We start from the raw sequence: 18,122 nt of genomic DNA, 5'->3' as shown, positions 1-18,122 counted from the left end.
GGGTAAGCAGAGCTCCCCAGGCTCCCATGGTGCCTCCAAAGCTCCCTGTGCTACCACAGTGCCACTGATGTGCTCTTCTCTTTTGCAGCTAATAGCTCATTTACACATTCAATGTGGCAGAAACCAAGCCAGAGCACAGAAGCCTCCCTTGGAAAAGAGGACAGGACTGTTACAGAGCCCATCCCGTCAGAAGAAACTAATTTGGGTAACACGACCTAGTACTGCGTTTTCTCTAGGATGCATCATACCTTCAGCCCAGCCTGAGTGAACTTTAAACCTTCTCACAAATCAGAACTTTTATTTTCCCTTCAGACTTTATTAAAGGTTAATGACAGAGAGAAGAGGGAGAAGCATAGGTTCTTTTTGTCTTAAGGCATGAAAAGATATTGATGTGTGAAACAGCAAGCTTTGGTTTCCCTGTCATATGGTTTATTTGCTGTGCTTGGTAGGTGGTTCAAGGGACTATACTGAGCACTCATCAGCAGTTTTGTGGAGGAGCTCTTCCTCACTCTCTTTCTGTATTTTGTAACTTTTGTAATACATAAGGCAATGGTCTCACAAAAAATGTTACCCTCTCTCCACACAAACATGACTCCTCCCAGAGCAGGTCCCTAGCTTTAAGCAGCATTGTGCACAGCTGTGTAATTAAATACTTTTCCATAATGCCTGTGCTCATGGGGACTCAGACAACTTTAATTCACATACTTCTTCCTGTATTTGCAGTCTTCATGCTTTAATGTTGTGGAACTAACTTCTTAGATTTTAAAAAGCAAACAAACAAAATTTGTTGCTGTTTGGTGGACCCATAGCCAGGCAGGAATTACCAGACCCACTACACCAAACACTGCTACCCATTAGGTAGCTGGTAATTCCAGAAAGCAGCAATTACTATAAGAAAAAAAGCTCTTCTGAAAGTGCATTGCTCTGAGTAAGAGCAAGCTCAGTTCATTGGTGCAGCGATATGGGTAGATTGTATCCATGTTCACTGAAAATGAAATCTACTGAGATTTCATCTGCTAAATTGTAAATACCCTGTGGACATGTGTACTACCTTATTCTCACAGCCTGGTAAGTGTCTGCAGGAATAGCAGGAGGCACACTCCTGACACAAGAGCCATCCCACTGCTAATTCTCAAATCCCTGTTCTAAACCATGTTGTGTTAGAATTTACCAGAGGCTAAACAGATTTTTCCCTAGCTCCACTCCAGGAAATCTTTGAACTATTCTGACTGAAATGTTTCAACCAGTTCAGCACGAGCCAGATACTCAGCATGTAAAATTGCAGCCTCATTTGACAGTTTTATAAGCAATAGAAAACAGAGTGTGTGTAAGTGGCTTTTTACAAGTTACCTAGCATGTAATAAGAAAGAACTGCTCTTTGTAAGGATGCATATAGATGTTAAATCAAGTGTCAGCCTTGACAAAGTATGTTGAACTCTTCATCTCAACACTGTTCCACTCAGGTACATGGCAACCAAGTATGGCTGAGGAGTGGTCTTGCAGTTTTCTAGTTTAACATTTTCATGCTCTCTTGCATGGAGTGTTCCTGCAAGATTACCTACCTTTTGCTGTATTCTCTGTAGTAAAAGTTACCAGCTTAAGAGTAATTTGCCTTTTAAACTTTTATCCTTTTTTTTTTTTCCTCATGCAGGCTTAAAGCTTACAGCTATAGTTGTCCCTGTCCTCATCGTGCTGTGTCTGTTCCTGTTCTCTGGAATTTGTATCTGTGCAGCGCTACGCAAGTAAGATACTGGCTTTTGTCATAGGAGGCATTTGCGGCTACTTAGCTAGCACGTCTAACTACATGCCCTCTTTCCAGAGCCTCTTTACCAAGCAGACGGAAATCCTGTTCTGCAGTCTTCCTTTTAAGAACTCATGTCATGTCTCTGTAAATTGTATTTCTTTTTGTACATCTCCCCTAGTCAGACAAAAATGAAGGTAATGCAGGTCAGAACTGCATACCCTAATTTACAGGTCAATGTAACCAGTAACTTTTCAGCCTACAAACACCCACAAATACTAAGGTGTAAAGCAGTCTAAGACAGATTAGTTTCCACACCAAAGCCAAGTAAAAATTCAGTGAAGGGAGGATTTGAGCTAGCTATCTGGATGATTTTCTTTTATTTCCCCCCTGTTGTGTTTCTGCTTCCCAGTCCCTCAAGTTAGAGCACTTAATCTAGCAGGCTGAAAGCAAAGCCCAGCTAGAAGGAGCTGCACACATACGCTGGTAAGCAGCTAAACCCAAGCCACTTCATTTCACAAGCCAGAGGACTGGAAGAAGCACTGCTAACTGTGATTCCTGCTAGACGTCCATTCATACGAACCTCCACTTACATGTAGAGCCAGGAAATGCTTCTGTGAGCAGATGGGGATTTGAAGTATAAGCAATGCCCTCGTGAAGTTGCTTCATCACTAGCAGTACCCAGCTCTGCCCTGGACTGCCAGTAAATCCATAAACTAGCCAAAGAATTCAGAAGAGCAGACCCAAAACATAACCTGGACTGACACATATGGACACATCAAATCAATGAGTGCCAGACACAAGAAATGTCAACACTGGCACTCACAACTTGCATATAGATGGGGAAAACCAAAATGTCAAAGCAGTGGTTTGCATGCTTTACGTTATAGCAAATGCCAGCCTGCAGAAACTCAGTGAAGTGTTGTCCTCAGCGGCTAAACACAAAGGCACTCTCTGATGGAGCTAAGGCATGAAGCTGAAATGCTGTGAGTGCCCGTGTTTATAAATGCTTTCCTCTCCTCACAGGCGAGAAGCCAAGGGACTTTCTTATGGATTATCCAGTGCTCAGAAATCAGGTTAGTGGAGAATCCTGCACTGTGTCCTGTCCTGTCCCTTGGGCCAGTGGGAAGGGGTTTATGCAACTAAGCATGAAATGCTTATGAAATAGTATCCGTGCTTCCTTGTTCAAATTCACCTTTTCATATGAGGGAAATGGCAAACAGTAGTCCCACTTGTGTCAGCCTAGCACGGTGCCCTGAGAAACAATATAATTTGGTTTCTATGACAGAAAGGCAATTAGCAAAAGATCTATTATACAGAGTGCATGAATTAGCATCTAAGAGTGCTCCCAGGTGCCCTTCCTTTCCTTCCCTCCTCCAAAATACCTATTTTGCAGAAAATTGCTGCTTTCCTTTTCTTTTCCCCACAGCAGAGGGGATTGCCTTTCTCCAAGAAAGCAAGAGCTAATAATTTTTTATGGCTTTAATATTTCCATCTCACTGCCCTCCCTGGTTGGGATTGTATTTATAAAGCCTAACAATACTGAATTGTACTTCACGTGTAAAATCTGAATAGGGGATTGGCTTGAGGACTCTGCTTTAGGAGATGCTTGCAAAACCCCAGTGAAGTATAGCCTTTGTCTTGCTCAATAACGCTTTTTAGAGCAGTCTCCTGTCACCTTGGAAGTTGGAGTTTAGCTGTTGTTCCTGGCCAGCCAGCTTTGTAGAGGAATATCTTTCTGAATCTCAGCTTTCCATAAAAAAAGAAAACCACTAAGCAATTCACATCTCTCTTGACAAGTGCCTCGCAATAGCTCAGCTCCAAAATTTCATCCCTCAGCAGGTGCTGACGTCAGTGAAAGGAATGCTGTTACCCACTGCAGCTCGCCCTCATTAGAAAATTAATTTGTACTTAACATCATATTTGCTAATATGATTTTTCAAGGTCACATCATAATCCTTTCTCACTTGCTAATGAGGACAAATCCCAAGAAATTGGAGATAGCCTCTTACCCAGTCAGTTCATTTGTTGCAAGTGTGCTTCATAAATCAAGCTCCTAAGCCCTTGTGGACCAGGCTTGGGACTTAGAAAGCTGGGAGCCAAACCCACCTCTCCACAGACCTCTTGCTGCAGGCTCCAGGCAAGTGCCTGACACTGTGGATTTTTGATTTACTGTCTCACAAGGGTGTTGCGAGAACAAATTAATCGCTGAGTGCAGGTGCTCAGGTATCAAGGAAATGGAAGGCATGCTAGTTACTGGATAAAGAAAAAAAGGAATTTTTAAGCATTATTTTTGCCACATAAGCAATGGCAAAACATTTAACTTATTTTAAAGTTGGTATTTTACTGATATACTGCGTTAAGGCGTCAGTGCAGGCACCTACAGAGTTTTAGCCCTTCTTGCCAAGAAAATCCTCTGTAAAGTTTTGTTTTCACTTGGAAATCCCAGTTGATGATTCACTTTCTCCCTTTCAATTTAGGGGGCGCTTTTTTTTAATTTTTTCTTTCAAAAGGCCCATTTTAGTCTTGCTTTTTAACTACTTTTATATGTTGATGGCAATGAGTACACCAAAAATTAAACTTTCTGAGAAGTCTTCTGATTGTAAGCCTTTAATTTGCTGATAAACCTTCTGTTTTTATTTCTTTATCATAGGTTGTTGGAAACAAATCAAGCAGCCCTTCACCAGGCATCAGTCAACTGAATTTACCATCAGCTATAATAATGAGAAGGAGACACCACAGAAACTAGATCTGGTCACCAGTGACATGGCAGGTAACAACTGCTCACCTGTAATGCACTCAATTTGCTCTCCAGGCAGAGCAGGTAACACGGGGAGGGACAGGCCAGCAATACTACAAGCTCCAGCTCTCATGCAAGTTGAGGCCCAGGAAAAGATTTATCTGTATTCATCCCAGACATATAATGAAGCAGATAAATAAATTAGGGGGAAAAAGACCACTATTTTGGAAATGTTTATCTCAGAGTTGTTGGGAAAGATTTTATGACTCTGATATAGTTACAGCTGAAGTTAACGGTGGAAGGCACTCGGGCATGGGTGCAGTGCAAGAATGTGCCTAGGATAGGATAGTTTGTCTCTGCTGACTAATTTTTGTGTTTCAATTTAAACAAAAATGTCTCTGGAAATTGAACAACATATAATGCCCCTTGCTACTGGGCAAATACAACAGTTACTTAGCTGGTTTGTGGTGGGACTTCATGTCCAGCTGGAAGTTGTGCTGAGATCCATGTGCAGCCTTCCTGGTGCCTGCACTATTTTGGAGATGAGGCCCCCTGAACTGGCAGCAGGTAGATGAAGGAGAAAGAAAGAAAAAAACACCACAGTGCTTCTCTCCTGTGCTACCTTGGCTCCAGATCACTGTTCGGATAGAGCAAACCCCCACATTGTCACTATTTGCATCCCAAAGGGATGACTTCTTTAATTCATCCTCTTAGCACATCTTATCCCTGCCTAGTTTAGTCTGTCTGGAAAGGCTAGTGAGACCAGCCATTTCATGGGATCAGTGATTAGTAATCTTCCAGAAAGATTAATTTGCTGTTTCCAGCCTCCAGACCTTAGAAATTCTTTAGAATTCCTCCAATGCATTTGGCAGAGAAATACACTTGAAAAACAAGTGGATGGTTACTGTAATTCCATATGGTGCTACCCTTGATATCTTTCAAAGACAGTTTCAATCCTTTACAAAGACTTTCAATACAAATGCGCAGAGACCTATAAAGCAGTTTTATTTCATGAAGGAAAAGGAGTGAATAAAGGTTGCTCACAAATCACGATTATTTGGCTCCCTTGGCCATGTCTGGGGAGCCTCTGCTCTCTCCATCCTCCCATCCTGCCATGTTTGTGGGAAGTCTTAACTGTCAGCTTAGCCAGGCAGCTCCCCAGACTTAGCATTTCACCTACAGTCTCCTTTAAAATAAGAAACATGAAATTAAGATATGAATGCAGCCCAGAAATTTGCCATTTAATTAATTGCAGAGAGCACACAACTTGCATATAGATCAACATGCTGCATGAAATCCCCTCCCATCAAATCCCTGGCTGCCTGATGGTTCCCAAAGTGGAGATGCTCCATCCTGAGAGAGGGAGATTGCTGGGGATGGTGACAGCAACGCCAGAAAGAGCTGCACCACTTACTTAGTGAAATATCATAACACCTTCACCCTACATGCTGAAGTTTGGGATGTAGCCAGGAACTGCCAAAAAGATTCACAGGACATATGGGATCGAATTCAACGCTCATGTCAGATGAGCCACGATGCCAGAACAGAAACTGAGCTAAGTTCTTCACGCCTGCATCAAAACATGATACTTTAGCAGTGTCACTTACTAGAGCTGTTCAGGCCACCGTATGTATCTGTAAGAGATTGTCACTAGCACCAAAGCGAGAAAGTTAGAACACTGAATTTCCTCGTAATAGTTACGGCTGGATTTTTTGAAAACCCTTTTAGTCCAGATCTCCTCCTTACACAGCAGCCTGGCATCTGCCTCAACTAGAGGTGCAAACACACACTTCTTGAGGCTGCATTTCCGCCATCCCATTCCTTGCTCCTGCTTGTGCCATTGCCTATCCCCTGCTCTGTTCCCCTTGACCAGGGCAATTCCAGTTCCTCTGGCAGCACTGGTCCCACTTCTCCTCCCACAGCTCATCCCCCTTGTGCACCCGCAGCAGTGCAGAGCTGGCTTAGTGCATTTCACACTTCCCTTGACTCTCTTGGCTGCTGTTCTGCCTAACTTCATCCTTCCTGTCAGTCATCTACTGCGAGATGCCTTTTAAATAAAGCCGGCACTTGGTCGGGCTCGTTCAGAATCCTCTGGGCATTCTAATTGTTTCAAAAGTGGAACGCTTGCTTTGGAGGACTTCTCGTTTGTGGATCTTCAGGCAATGTCATTTTGTCCAGTTTGTTGCTAATATTTTGTTGACTTCTCTCTTTTTTTAGGGCTTTTGAGTATACTCCAGAAATGATCTTAATTTATTTGGGTGGGTAGGTGGGAGTAAGAAAAGGGACGGCAGATTAGAGCTCCTCTATGAAAGAGCTTCTGCCATGTTCTGCAATGCTTGCTTGCTGATGAGGGTTACAGGACCAGAACTGGGGAAAGGTTTTCTCACATCCTTAATCGCCATGTGTTTGATGATACAATCACTGAGTCATTTTTCAACATAAAGTACATATCTATGCATAAGTATTGTATACATAAAATAACCAATCTATGCCTTATTGAGCAGTTCATGCTTCCTTTTAGATTATCAGCAGCCTCTCATGATCGGGACTGGGACGGTGACACGGAAAGGATCTACTTTTCGACCCATGGACACCAAAGATGAGGGAAGAAGGGGAAGTTCAGAGTTCGAAAATCACTACCACTGTCCACACAGAGCTAACCGGCACGAATATGCTCTGCCGCTGACCAGCCAAGAGCCCGAATATGCCACCCCCATCATAGAGAGGCACATTACAAGAGAGAATAACTTCCCTTCTGAAAACGGCTACAACATACCTGTCACCTCATCTCAGATACACTCCCTTTCTGCTGGCAGCTTCTCTAGTTCGTGTAAGACCGAAACCATGAACGGAGACTATCAGACACCCCAGAGTGTCATAAACTACGACAAACCCAAAGTTAACGGTGTTCTGACCTCCGTGAGCTACAGCACGGACTACCAGAAACCTCAGCCCAATGCCCTCGGGAGCGAGGGTTACTCAACGCCCAGAGACTGCCTAAAACCAATAAGCCAGACAGCAATGACAGCTCTCTTGTGATCTGCCGAGCAGGAGAGACACGACACGCAGGAACGTCACTGCACAGCTTTCTGAAGCGAAAACAGAGTTTGGAAGGACTCTGCTGCGGGAGGCAGAAGGCAAACAAGCCCCTGTGTACATAATATTGCAGTCTTGCTGGGTTCTGACATCTGAAGCAAGCATATGCTGTTTATCACTGTTTATAGCAAGAGAGATGTTATCAGTGAAGACTGTACATCTTATTTTCTGTAACTGATCTCAGTGCTCCACTTGCAATGTGTGCAATTTGTACATAGCTTTTATTTAAGGAGAATTTCTTAAGTTTCCTTTTCACCTGGGAGATTGAAAGAACTGCAGAAATACCTATTTAAGAAAAACAGGCCTCCTTCTCCGTCTTTGTTTTACCTGCTGTTGGCAGCTGTAAATGGTGTATCTTATGGTTGTGGTGATTCATCTCCGTTCCTATAACTGAAGATAGTGCATCACTGTAGTTCTTACTGGGAGGGTAAAAGAAGTAAAACTACTTAAAGCATAATGTGCACAAGAGAAGGCAGCTGAGCATTTAAATTCTGTGCTCAAACCCACCTTCCTGGCTGCTTTTTTAGCAGCAATTCTTACATGCTTGAATTTGATCTGTCTTATGACCTGAGCCCATCTAACTTGCTGTTCATGATAGAAACAGGTTAGAAAGGCTGAAACCAGTTCTGGGTTCAAGCCAAGGTGATCACTCTGCAATAGAAAAACAAACAAACAAATAACAAACCCAACACCTGTCATTCTGGGGTTTGGGTTTTTTTTTTCTTCAGGAAGTGTGTGTGGAACCAAAATTTGAATTTGCAGCTGGGAATTAAATCCTGTTCAAGTCTTAGCTGATGCTTTTGCTGCTAAACTATAAGGAAATTTGTTCCTTGGCACAAAGCAGCAAACTTCCTGAACTCTTCATTGCTCCAGTAGGTAATTTTCTGTTTTAGAAGTTTCTATTTGAAATATTACGACTAAGTAAAACATGGTGTGTGTATGGCTTGCTGTTGCAGTTAAATCTGCAAGACAGAGGATCAGCACAGTTGTTTTAAAATAGTTTTTCTTTTGCAGCTAATGTTACCCTTAATTCTGGTTTTGGACAAACTTGAAAAAGCATGGGAATGGGTGCAATGTATCACACAGTAGCTGGCTTCTCTTTCAGCAGAGGCGTCATTGAAGCAAAACAGCTTCTGGTAGCAACTGGGACTGTCGGCTGACCTTCTACCTGCAGTGCTTGGATATACTTCTTGAAAAGAAGAATGGTGCTATAGTTAAAGCACAAGGTTGTGAAACGAGACTAGTAAAACCTGAGCTCTTCGAAAGTCACTATCTGAAGGCCCTCCGTTTCCTTGCATGTAAATGGGGGATAATTTGCAAAGGATGCAGCAAAGATTTGTGGTCTGTTCTCAGCATGCTTTCAGATCCTTGGGTGGAAAGTGCTGTCAGAGTACAGACTAGTTACAATGGTACTACTCACAAATATTGCCAAGTCCAGCCATATCCGACCTTAAGGCAAGCTCTTAGTGGGTTCTTTCCATATGCTTGTTTTGTGGCCATTCCCTCATGTTGCCACACCATGCATGCGATTCCCATGCAAAGAAGAAAAGAGTCAAGGTAACCTCGTAGCCTTCCTGTGTTTGCTGTCAATACAGTTTCTGTGAAATGTCTGAAACACCTCAGGTCCTGAAGTGAAACAGCAGCAGCCTGTTTGTTAGACTGAGCTGGGCAGTGTTGTTTACCTTCTGTTGTTTACATGTCTGTGTAAATAAAGAACACTGGTATTTGTAAATCAGTCACACAAGCCTGCTACTTAACTCGGTGCACTTGATCATCTCTACGCACCCACTCTCGTCACATATCCCGCAGGGTGAGAAAGAAGTGTTCCTTACGCCCTGCAAAAGTGCCAGTTGTGCTGCTGCAATTCACGGTCCCAGTGTGACAGGCTAAAAAAAGATCCTTACAGTGCCCCATTTAGCCTGACTCTTCTGTCCATAAGCTCTAAAGAAGCAGCAACTGCAAACAACACTGCTGCTGGATGCATATAATTGAGGGAAGGATGAAGATGCCCTCCTGATGAGCCTGAAACCAATACTCCACCCACACCGCGAATTAGCCTGGCTTGTCACTTGACAAACAAGCTGGACTCAGTAATCAGGGCTACTCCCCACCTAATGAGGCACCAGGTAATTCAGCAGTGCAACAGGACCAGCCACAGATGACACTGCTTGTATTACAATAAACTTTTTGCATGCCTTTGCCACAGCAGCATGCTACAAGTGTCAAAAGGGTTCTTGGTAGCATGTGCCCATTTCTGCCACCGTTTAAACCCATCTTAACACAGCCGGTTTAGCCTAATGAAAAGCTGGATCTCAGTCTGCACCTTGCCTTGCACTCCCCTCAAAAACCCCTGCAAAACAATGGCTTAAAATGAATCCCCAAACATCTCCATCCTCCCTGTGTCACAGTGGCTTGGTGCTGACAGGTATGGAGGCAGCACAGCAGCTCTGTAGTTGCTCACAGCTCGCCATGATCACTGCCATGTTGCTTCATGGTTCACTTCTGAGTGACTGCTGAGGGTGGTTAATACAAAAAGTCTTGAGCTTTTCCACCTCAGGCTGGGAAATAGCTTTTAGTGACCCTAGCAGCAGATATGCAAGGGAACCTCCTACCTGTGCACTCTCTCTACCCTAATGGTGGTGGAGATGGCACTAAATCCTGGTGTAGAAAGGAATAGGGACTACCTGAATCTTCCCAGTGGTAGTGCTCATGCTTGTGCTTATCCTCTGAATGGCTTCTTGCATACTGGTACATCAAACTCCAGCCTGTCTACATCAGCCTGTTCTCACCATCAAAACCAGCCACAGGTATAACACAGGCAGCCTTATCAAACAACACAGACTTCAAAATCTTCCTTCCACAGTGAAGGTTAGAGTATGAACCATTTTGAGACATTTACACACTTAGAAGGGCTGCGTTAGCTCGGGGTTTCTTTCTAACATCTGTAGAGATTGTGTGAGAGCGGAGTCTGACCCTCTGGTCAACAGACACATTCAATAGCTTTTCCATGCCAAACTTCTTTCCTGAGCAGGCACTCCCAATAGGCCAGAACACGAAAACTAAGCCAGAGTTCACAAGAAGGTTAAATATTAACTGATCATAGCACCAACGGCCTGCCTGTCCCAGCTGCAGCTGATGGCAAGCCTCTGACTTTGCCAGGAACAGGGTCACACACCATAACTGCCTATGTCTCTGACCAAGGGAATGGAAGAAGGCAGCCCTTGAGGTAAGAAAGTGTAAAAGATGATGTACGCTACCTACAACTGAGAACAAACAATGACAGCTTAGCATGCCTTCCCAGCTGGTGCTTATATTTAAAAACAAACAAACAAACAAAAAACACACAAGAAACGCAACTACAACAAAAGTTCCTGAAACACCACAGCAAAAATACAAATGTTCTTTGCTCTCAGTGGCTTAGGCTGGTAAATAGATTCTGAATTCTTATTCTTCTGTGAAGTACCTTTACAGCACTCAATACAAATACAATACAAAAGTGCTTTTTTTTTCTTATCAAGTGTATCTAAAGAGTATTTCCAAATTTCTTTTAGTCGCTAGAGTTTCAACATCATATATTAAACCCTACCTTAGTACCTACCAGAATTTTTGCATCCAACAGGCAACAGATTAAACTTAGTCCTTGACTTGCAGACTGGAACTAGGATTTCCCAGCTCACTGAATGTCCTACTCAGTCACTTATAGCATCACCTGCTTTCTTTTACCGTCTTTCTCTGGATCGAGCACTTGGCTTCGCCTCCCTCTCCCGACACCATCCGTGGGCTGGGTTGACTCAGCTCAGCAGCCCACTGGCTACAGCAGTCTCTGCATAGATGGGGAAGGCAGAAAAAGCACCGAGGCCAACTGGCATCCCCTCCACCTGATGAGTAGTGTAAACACTGAGCTAACATGGCAGCAGTCAACAGCAGCATCTCTAGCACCTGTGTGCTTTTAAATGAGGGATCCTTGCTTCAGTATTTAAAAAACCCCATGAGATTGGATTCCAACCTTTGGAAGCAAGGTGTGAATCACATGGCTTGTCTGGATTACTAGTGTGGCTAAAACCAGGAAGATTGAGTTTTTAACACAGATTTTCTTTGGATTTTTCCCACTGTCTGCCATTTGGTAATTTTTCACTCAGTGGACAGATTTTAGTGGAGCACCATTTGAGACACAAAATATTCCCTACACAGGATGGGACTGTCAAGCTGTAGGTCCTGTTACAGGAGCAGACACTAAATTGTGTTTAGCCATTTGGTGGATCGCTATCATTAAAACATGTATGATTTGGTTTCCATGGTGCTGAAGACTCCTATCCCATGCAGACACATGGCAAGGACTATTGCACCTTCCCCAGCACCACTCCATCATTGCCAGACTCTGTGGGCACATTACCAGAAGCTGAGCTGCTCCAGGACTCATGTCCATTGCACTGCAGGAAAATAGTCTTGTGGTCATGCAGAAAATTGCAGAAGGCACCACAGGCCTTCCAGGGCTCAGGTGATCTAACCTGCATCTGCAACACAGAGCAGACCAGGTGACCAGTACCAGTGACTGGTAGAACCCATGTCTCTGACCTACACCCACTGGTGAATGGGAGAAGTGTTAAGGGAAACCCCCAATTAGCTCTGTTGCAACATCCTGAGTAAGCCCCAATTTTGTGTCCATGTAATACAGGTGGCAATCATCTGACATGAGGACTCACTCAATTGCTTTTTCTGAGGCATCTAAAAACCACAGCAAGGAAGCACTACTGCCATAACAAATTACTGTTTACACTATGTTACTCCAACATCCTTTGACCTGAAATCAGTAATATTGCATTTCAGCAACACCTTCAAAAATGTGCATATAAATTCACCACTGAGGTAGTTAATGAAAACTAAATGAAGTGCAATTATTTGTGTATGTCCTGGCTTTTACCAGTAATTTTTCTCTAGGGTGTTCTAGTTTAGTTCAGGGGGGCAAGTAACAAAAAGCAAAGAGAGTTCTGTGACACCTAAGAAAGGAGTTGGTGGTCTCACAGCAGCCCTGCTCACCCTCTCTCCAAAACCAGGTTACCCTGCTCAGCAAGTGGAGGTCTGAAGGGCCCCCCTAGCCTGTAATCAGTCTGGAACCACGGAATGACAAGGTTGTGTTGCTGCATTCCTTTTCTCCTTATTATTTTCCATAATAAACATTTTATACTGCCCTTTTTATTTTTTCTCAATGTCAGCTATGATGCAAGCTTGTACTGACCTCCAACCTCCGCTGTGATAGCACAGCATGAGGTAAATGGAAGCAGAATTTATCATTTCATTTGAAACTCATCAGTAGTGTTGATACCTATACTGAAAATCACCCTGCTATAGCTGTGTGGGGTTAACAAGGCTAACAACATTATGAAGAAGCAGCAGCAATGCCTATGGATTATTAAAGATGGAATAAGTTTCAAGAAACATGCTTATTTAAAGGGAAGTTGCCATTTCTGCACAATCACTTTCAAATTTAAAATAGAAACCTCTCCTGAGGGTTTCTTTTTTTGAAGCCCCCAGTACAGTCCTACCATCCATAAAGGACACGCAAGACGGGGTCAGATAAAGTATTTCAAAACCAGATAAAGTATTTTAAAACTAGATAAAGACAAGAGGGAAGACATCCTTAGTTGGGGAAAACTCATGTTATCCATGATAAGGAGGACGCCTAGCATCTGACTTTCTGTGCTATCTCATTGTATAGTCTAGACACGTGAATTTGGAGACTTTTCCATTCGAACTTCACCGATTTGTTTAGGCTTGGCCTCACACAGTGCATCTCTAAGTCCCGAAAAACATTTGCCACCTACAGAATGCAGAGGTTATTCAGTAACCTCTTGTCCTGGGCCCAGTTAATTCATTATTTACTCAGACACTCGCAACACATCTACTGAGCTGCCATGTGACATCCAAAAGATTATAATCCCATTTATTTTTATACATTCACATGTATTAAAAAGAGAAATCCAGGAAGAAGACAACGTGATGAGGTTAAAGCATAACATAATTTTTTCAGCATAGCAAAAAACATAAGCTAACATGTGCGACATAGTATTGTTACTAAGGCTTTTGTGTCCTGATTAACCACCCTGAACTGACCTCAGAAATCTTTAATTTTGACAACACAAAATTTTTAACAGACCTTACTGGAAAAGCTCCTTTAATGATCTGCATTATCCGCTCACCTGAAGAGGAACAGTATCCCTGAATACCCAGCATTTCCTCCTGTGAGTCCAACCTACTAAAATGAGTGAGAAAACTTACAACATAACTAATTATTCAAAACCTGTGATGTTCTATCGGCCACATCTGGTGACAACAGACAATATTAGACTTTAAAAACACATATATGTTGCCTCCTAGGAGGTAGGCAAAAAAGTAATGCCAAAATTCTAGGCTTAAAAGAAACACCGAGAACAATTTAATACAAACAGTACAGAAACACACATCAACGGCTGAAGCCTGACCCATGACAGGGAGCTTATCAGAAGTCCTCCTCCATGAGAAGTGGCAGATAGCAGAGAGGATGGTGATGCTTGACATAAGAGAAGGGGACAAAAGACCGCAGAAAGACAGTAAGTTGCATTACCCACCACCCAGCCTCTGGTCTGACCAATATAATGCCTTGAGCATGTATTAGGAACTATAGCTTTGGCAAACATATTTTACACATCTTAATTTCTGTGACCCAGGTAACCATTTCACAGATGGACAAACTGAGACAGAGATGCTGCCACTTGTCCAGAGCTGTAACCAACAAATCAAGCCCACCCCAAAATGTAAAGGCCTCTGAAAACACCAATCGCAAACATGCAAAAAGTCCTCTGTTGTGCAGGGAGAGAAGACAGGGGTGATAAAGACTAAGAGGAGCTAGCAGACCTCACTTGAAGAGGCAGCTTTTCTTCACATCTATGGCTAAGCTTTTTATCCTTAAGTGACACCATCTGTTCTGACAGACAGTTTTATAAAATTTGAATAAGGTGACCTGGATAAAGCATGCCAGTTATATGGAAATGCTGGAGTCATACGTGGACATGGAAAGGTTGTGGACAGCTCATGCAACTTCTCTTCCACAGATATCCAACCACACTCAGAATCTCATCATAAAAGGCAGCACAAGTCTTTTTTGACACCCCACAACCACCCTTTTGGTACAATGCAGTAACTTATCTTACAAATGCCTGGCAGACGGCATTCACAGAAGATACTCCTTTAGGGTACTTCATTTATATAGGTAACTTTTTGACAGATGAAGTCACACTCCACACTCCTTCTCCCCTATCTATAGTACAATCACATCACTGTACGAGGACCAGCATCAGGGACGCAATATTTTATGCCACAAAACATTTTGCTAACAAGTTCATTGATGACCGGGTTAAAGACAACAAACAAGGTCTGGAGACTGCACTACCATTTGGTGGTCGCTGAAAACCAACAGCAGTAAAGAGAATGCTGGGTCAATGTGAACTGGCCTTCCTCTTTCTGCCAACCAAGAAGCTTCTGTCCGAAACTAGACTAGAACAAAAGGTAATCTCTCATTGCCACAGTCTGACATGACCATGGACAGCCTCTGTTCCAGCAAAGATCCCCGGAATGCAAAGAGGCTGACTGCATATCATGATTGAAGAGCACTGGCAAAGTGCAGGCAGGAGCATTTACAAACCTACCCAATATCTGGTTTTGTGTTTTATGAGTGCGTTCAGTCCCTTCTTTTGGAAAGACTTAATCTACCCACTGAGATAAAAATTTTCACTGCTTGGATGTAAGCTTGTAAGAGCAGAGCACTCATTTTTAAAGTAATTGATGGTGATATTTTTTAACAAGTCATGAATCCAGAGCTATATGAAATCATAAGTGTCTCTGTGTGTGCATGTGTGCTTGTACATATGCTACATTGATACAGAGAACAATTTTTACCATAACATGTGCCACCTGCAAAGTACTTGCTACAGGATGTGAACTAGACTGGATGTTTGTTATCTTAAGAATACATGTTACTAGAAATAGATCTAACGAATAAAGTTTCCCTATTTTTTAAATTAATAAACCACCAACATCCAAGCCGCAAAACAATAGGTTCTATTTCAAGTCTCTCTAATGCTGAAGATTTGAAGGAAGCTGCTGCCCCCTTTCGGCACTAAATACAAATGCAAACACTTAGCATCAAAAACCAGGGTTCTGATTACAAAGAGCAATTATTAAATAACAGACAAATTTTGGTGTTGAAAAGAGCATAAACCTGAGATAGCCCGAGATACACTTGCCTATTTAACCAGATCACTCAAGAAAACCACATTAACTTACTAAGACATAGCAGTCTGAATGCATAGAAGTGCCCTGTCTTTCGTTTTAAAATAAAATAATTTTCAAAGTTAGTAGTATGTGACCTGGATTTAGAATAACCACTTTAGGAGCACAATAGATCTGAAAAATTTCTGCTAGCTCTCTGAATTGTCTTATGATACCCCACATCTGTTGTAAATCAGCAGAATACCTGAACCGTCACACTGGACAAGAAGTAAGATCAAATAAATAGGAAGCTGTTCAGTAACACTCATTGGACAGCTATACAAAAATCCCTGCTTATCTTATATAAAAAGTCCATTCCTTAGTTCCAAGCCTAAAGCTGTCAACCAACACTCAGCTGCTGAGATACATACCCATTGCAGAGTTTAAGTCATAGCACCCCTTGGGAATCCCTCCCCACAGAACCATAAATAACCATGTAAATTATAAATTAAACCAAGAGGAACTGATGCCTTTGTGGACATAACCCAAAGACTCTTATCTTATAAGAGGATCAGCATGGGCAACCCAGAGCAGCCTTCTTCCCCTACATTTAGCCTTTAGCCGAGAAAGGGTCAACAGTGGCAAACTCACTATGGGTTGTTCCAACAGGGAACACCCCATTTCTTCACAGGGAAGTGAACAGGGATACCCGTTCATGTCCGAAGGAAAAGCATTCAGGGCAAGGATATTCCCAGCAACATAAGGCCAGTGGATCGAATGCAGAGCTGCTCCAGTCCAGCAGCATAACTGTTAACGCTTCCACTCCCTAAAGAAATTGGTAACAAACATAAACACTGGACAACAGCAAATAAAGTATCATTAAGAAAAATTTAAAATCATGCCAATCTGGTTTATTCCATTTTACAGAAGTAATATTTGTGCAAATATTTAGACAGTCAATAGGAAAATGAAGATTTAATCAGCAGGATTTACAGAGATTTACAAATATATTTGTTAAGAATTTGAAGACTTGCAATTCAACCTAAGTTACCAGATGCCTCCCAAGCACCCGCAACTTCCAGCAGTACAGGCAATCCAAACATGCCTGTGAATGCCCGTATTCTCACTTTGCTTGGGTTTTATATTTTCCTCACCTCCTGTTTGAGACCCAGCGCTGAAAAGGCAGCAGAGCTGGTGGCCCCACAGCTGACAGAGGGGAAACTGAGAAAATGGCTCAGGCTGCAGCTCAGAGGAGCAGTGCTTTTGCATTTCAAAAAGGAGATTTACAGAAATAGAGAGAGCAAGAAACATAATGAGGGAAATTGGATCATTACCTCCAGTAGAACATTACAAAGGAAAACCAGCACAATTTTAACCAGTTTTCCAGGATTCTTATTCAGGGATCAATGCCCTTCTAACATACCTGTCACAGGGGACTGGAAGAGCACATTCCTGCAGAATCTTCAAAACACTGGCAGTTCCAATGCTTCCCCTCCACACAGCTGGGAGAAACAAGTCTTGGCACACTGAGCAGGAGGCTGACAAAGACACCAAACAATTATGATGGCTGATAGAACTAAACACTTGTAAAGCATGTGGAAAATTTACCCAAGTGGCTTCAATTTTCCCCTTATAAACGGAAAACCCTTGAAAAATACCACTTGGCCTTACTCAGATCAGAAGCCCCGTTTGTCCCCCACCCAGGACAGGTGAGGTGTTAGGAGCAGATACCAAAGTACATCTGCGGCAGGGGTACACCAGGCAAACGCAGGTAAGGCAAGGCTACTCTGAAACAGGAGAAGCAACAACTACCTGTTGAGAAAAGAATAACCAAAAAAGTCGAGTATTTTTCTTTCAAAGTCAGTTCACTAATTCTCAACTCCCGGGTTCTCTTCCAACTGTGAAACTTCTGAAGAATTGGAAAACATGTTGTATTGGAAAAGACACACTCTGGACAAAAGGCAAGCTCAAAATATTTTAGGTAATTTTCTTTTCAGGTCACTGAGCTGACATTTTAATGAGCAAAAATGGACTCCTTATACATAACCTAAGTCAGGATGTGTTCCTCTTTTCTATCACGTGTAAATTGTGGAAAAAAGTGGACTGACTATTCGGTGACCGCGGTCACTGGGAGCAGCCACCAAGATCCTTCAGTCAGGTACTGGGAGACAAAGAAATTTTGAATTACCTTCCTTGACCCCAGCTGACATAAAGAAAATCTTTTTCTCCTCTTTCAATCTGTTTTCATCTTCATTCATAGCTGTCTCTAATCCTCTGCTTGTTTTGTGACAGCTCAAGTGT

The 18,122-nt window shown here is 42.6% G+C and overlaps 1 protein-coding gene across 1 annotated transcript in view; it reads left to right on the top strand.

The window, feature by feature from the left end:
• The window catches only part of DCBLD1 (discoidin, CUB and LCCL domain containing 1), a 47,475-nt gene extending 38,159 nt beyond the window's left edge, over nt 1–9,316 (top strand). Inside the window, exons 11-15 of the mRNA XM_030489702.1 lie at nt 89–205; nt 1,652–1,742; nt 2,768–2,817; nt 4,395–4,514; nt 7,003–9,316. Coding sequence (XP_030345562.1) covers nt 89–205; nt 1,652–1,742; nt 2,768–2,817; nt 4,395–4,514; nt 7,003–7,520 — 896 coding nt within the window. The 3' untranslated portion in view covers nt 7,521–9,316. The remainder of the gene's footprint in view (nt 1–88; nt 206–1,651; nt 1,743–2,767; nt 2,818–4,394; nt 4,515–7,002) is intronic.
• The last annotated feature ends 8,806 nt before the right edge of the window (nt 9,317–18,122 follow it).

This window comes from Strigops habroptila, chromosome 6 (genome assembly GCF_004027225.2).
Source record: "Strigops habroptila isolate Jane chromosome 6, bStrHab1.2.pri, whole genome shotgun sequence".
NCBI lineage: Eukaryota > Metazoa > Chordata > Aves > Psittaciformes > Psittacidae > Strigops > Strigops habroptila.
Note: the sequence above shows the minus strand (reverse complement) of the source record. Positions and strands in the feature narration are given on the sequence as shown.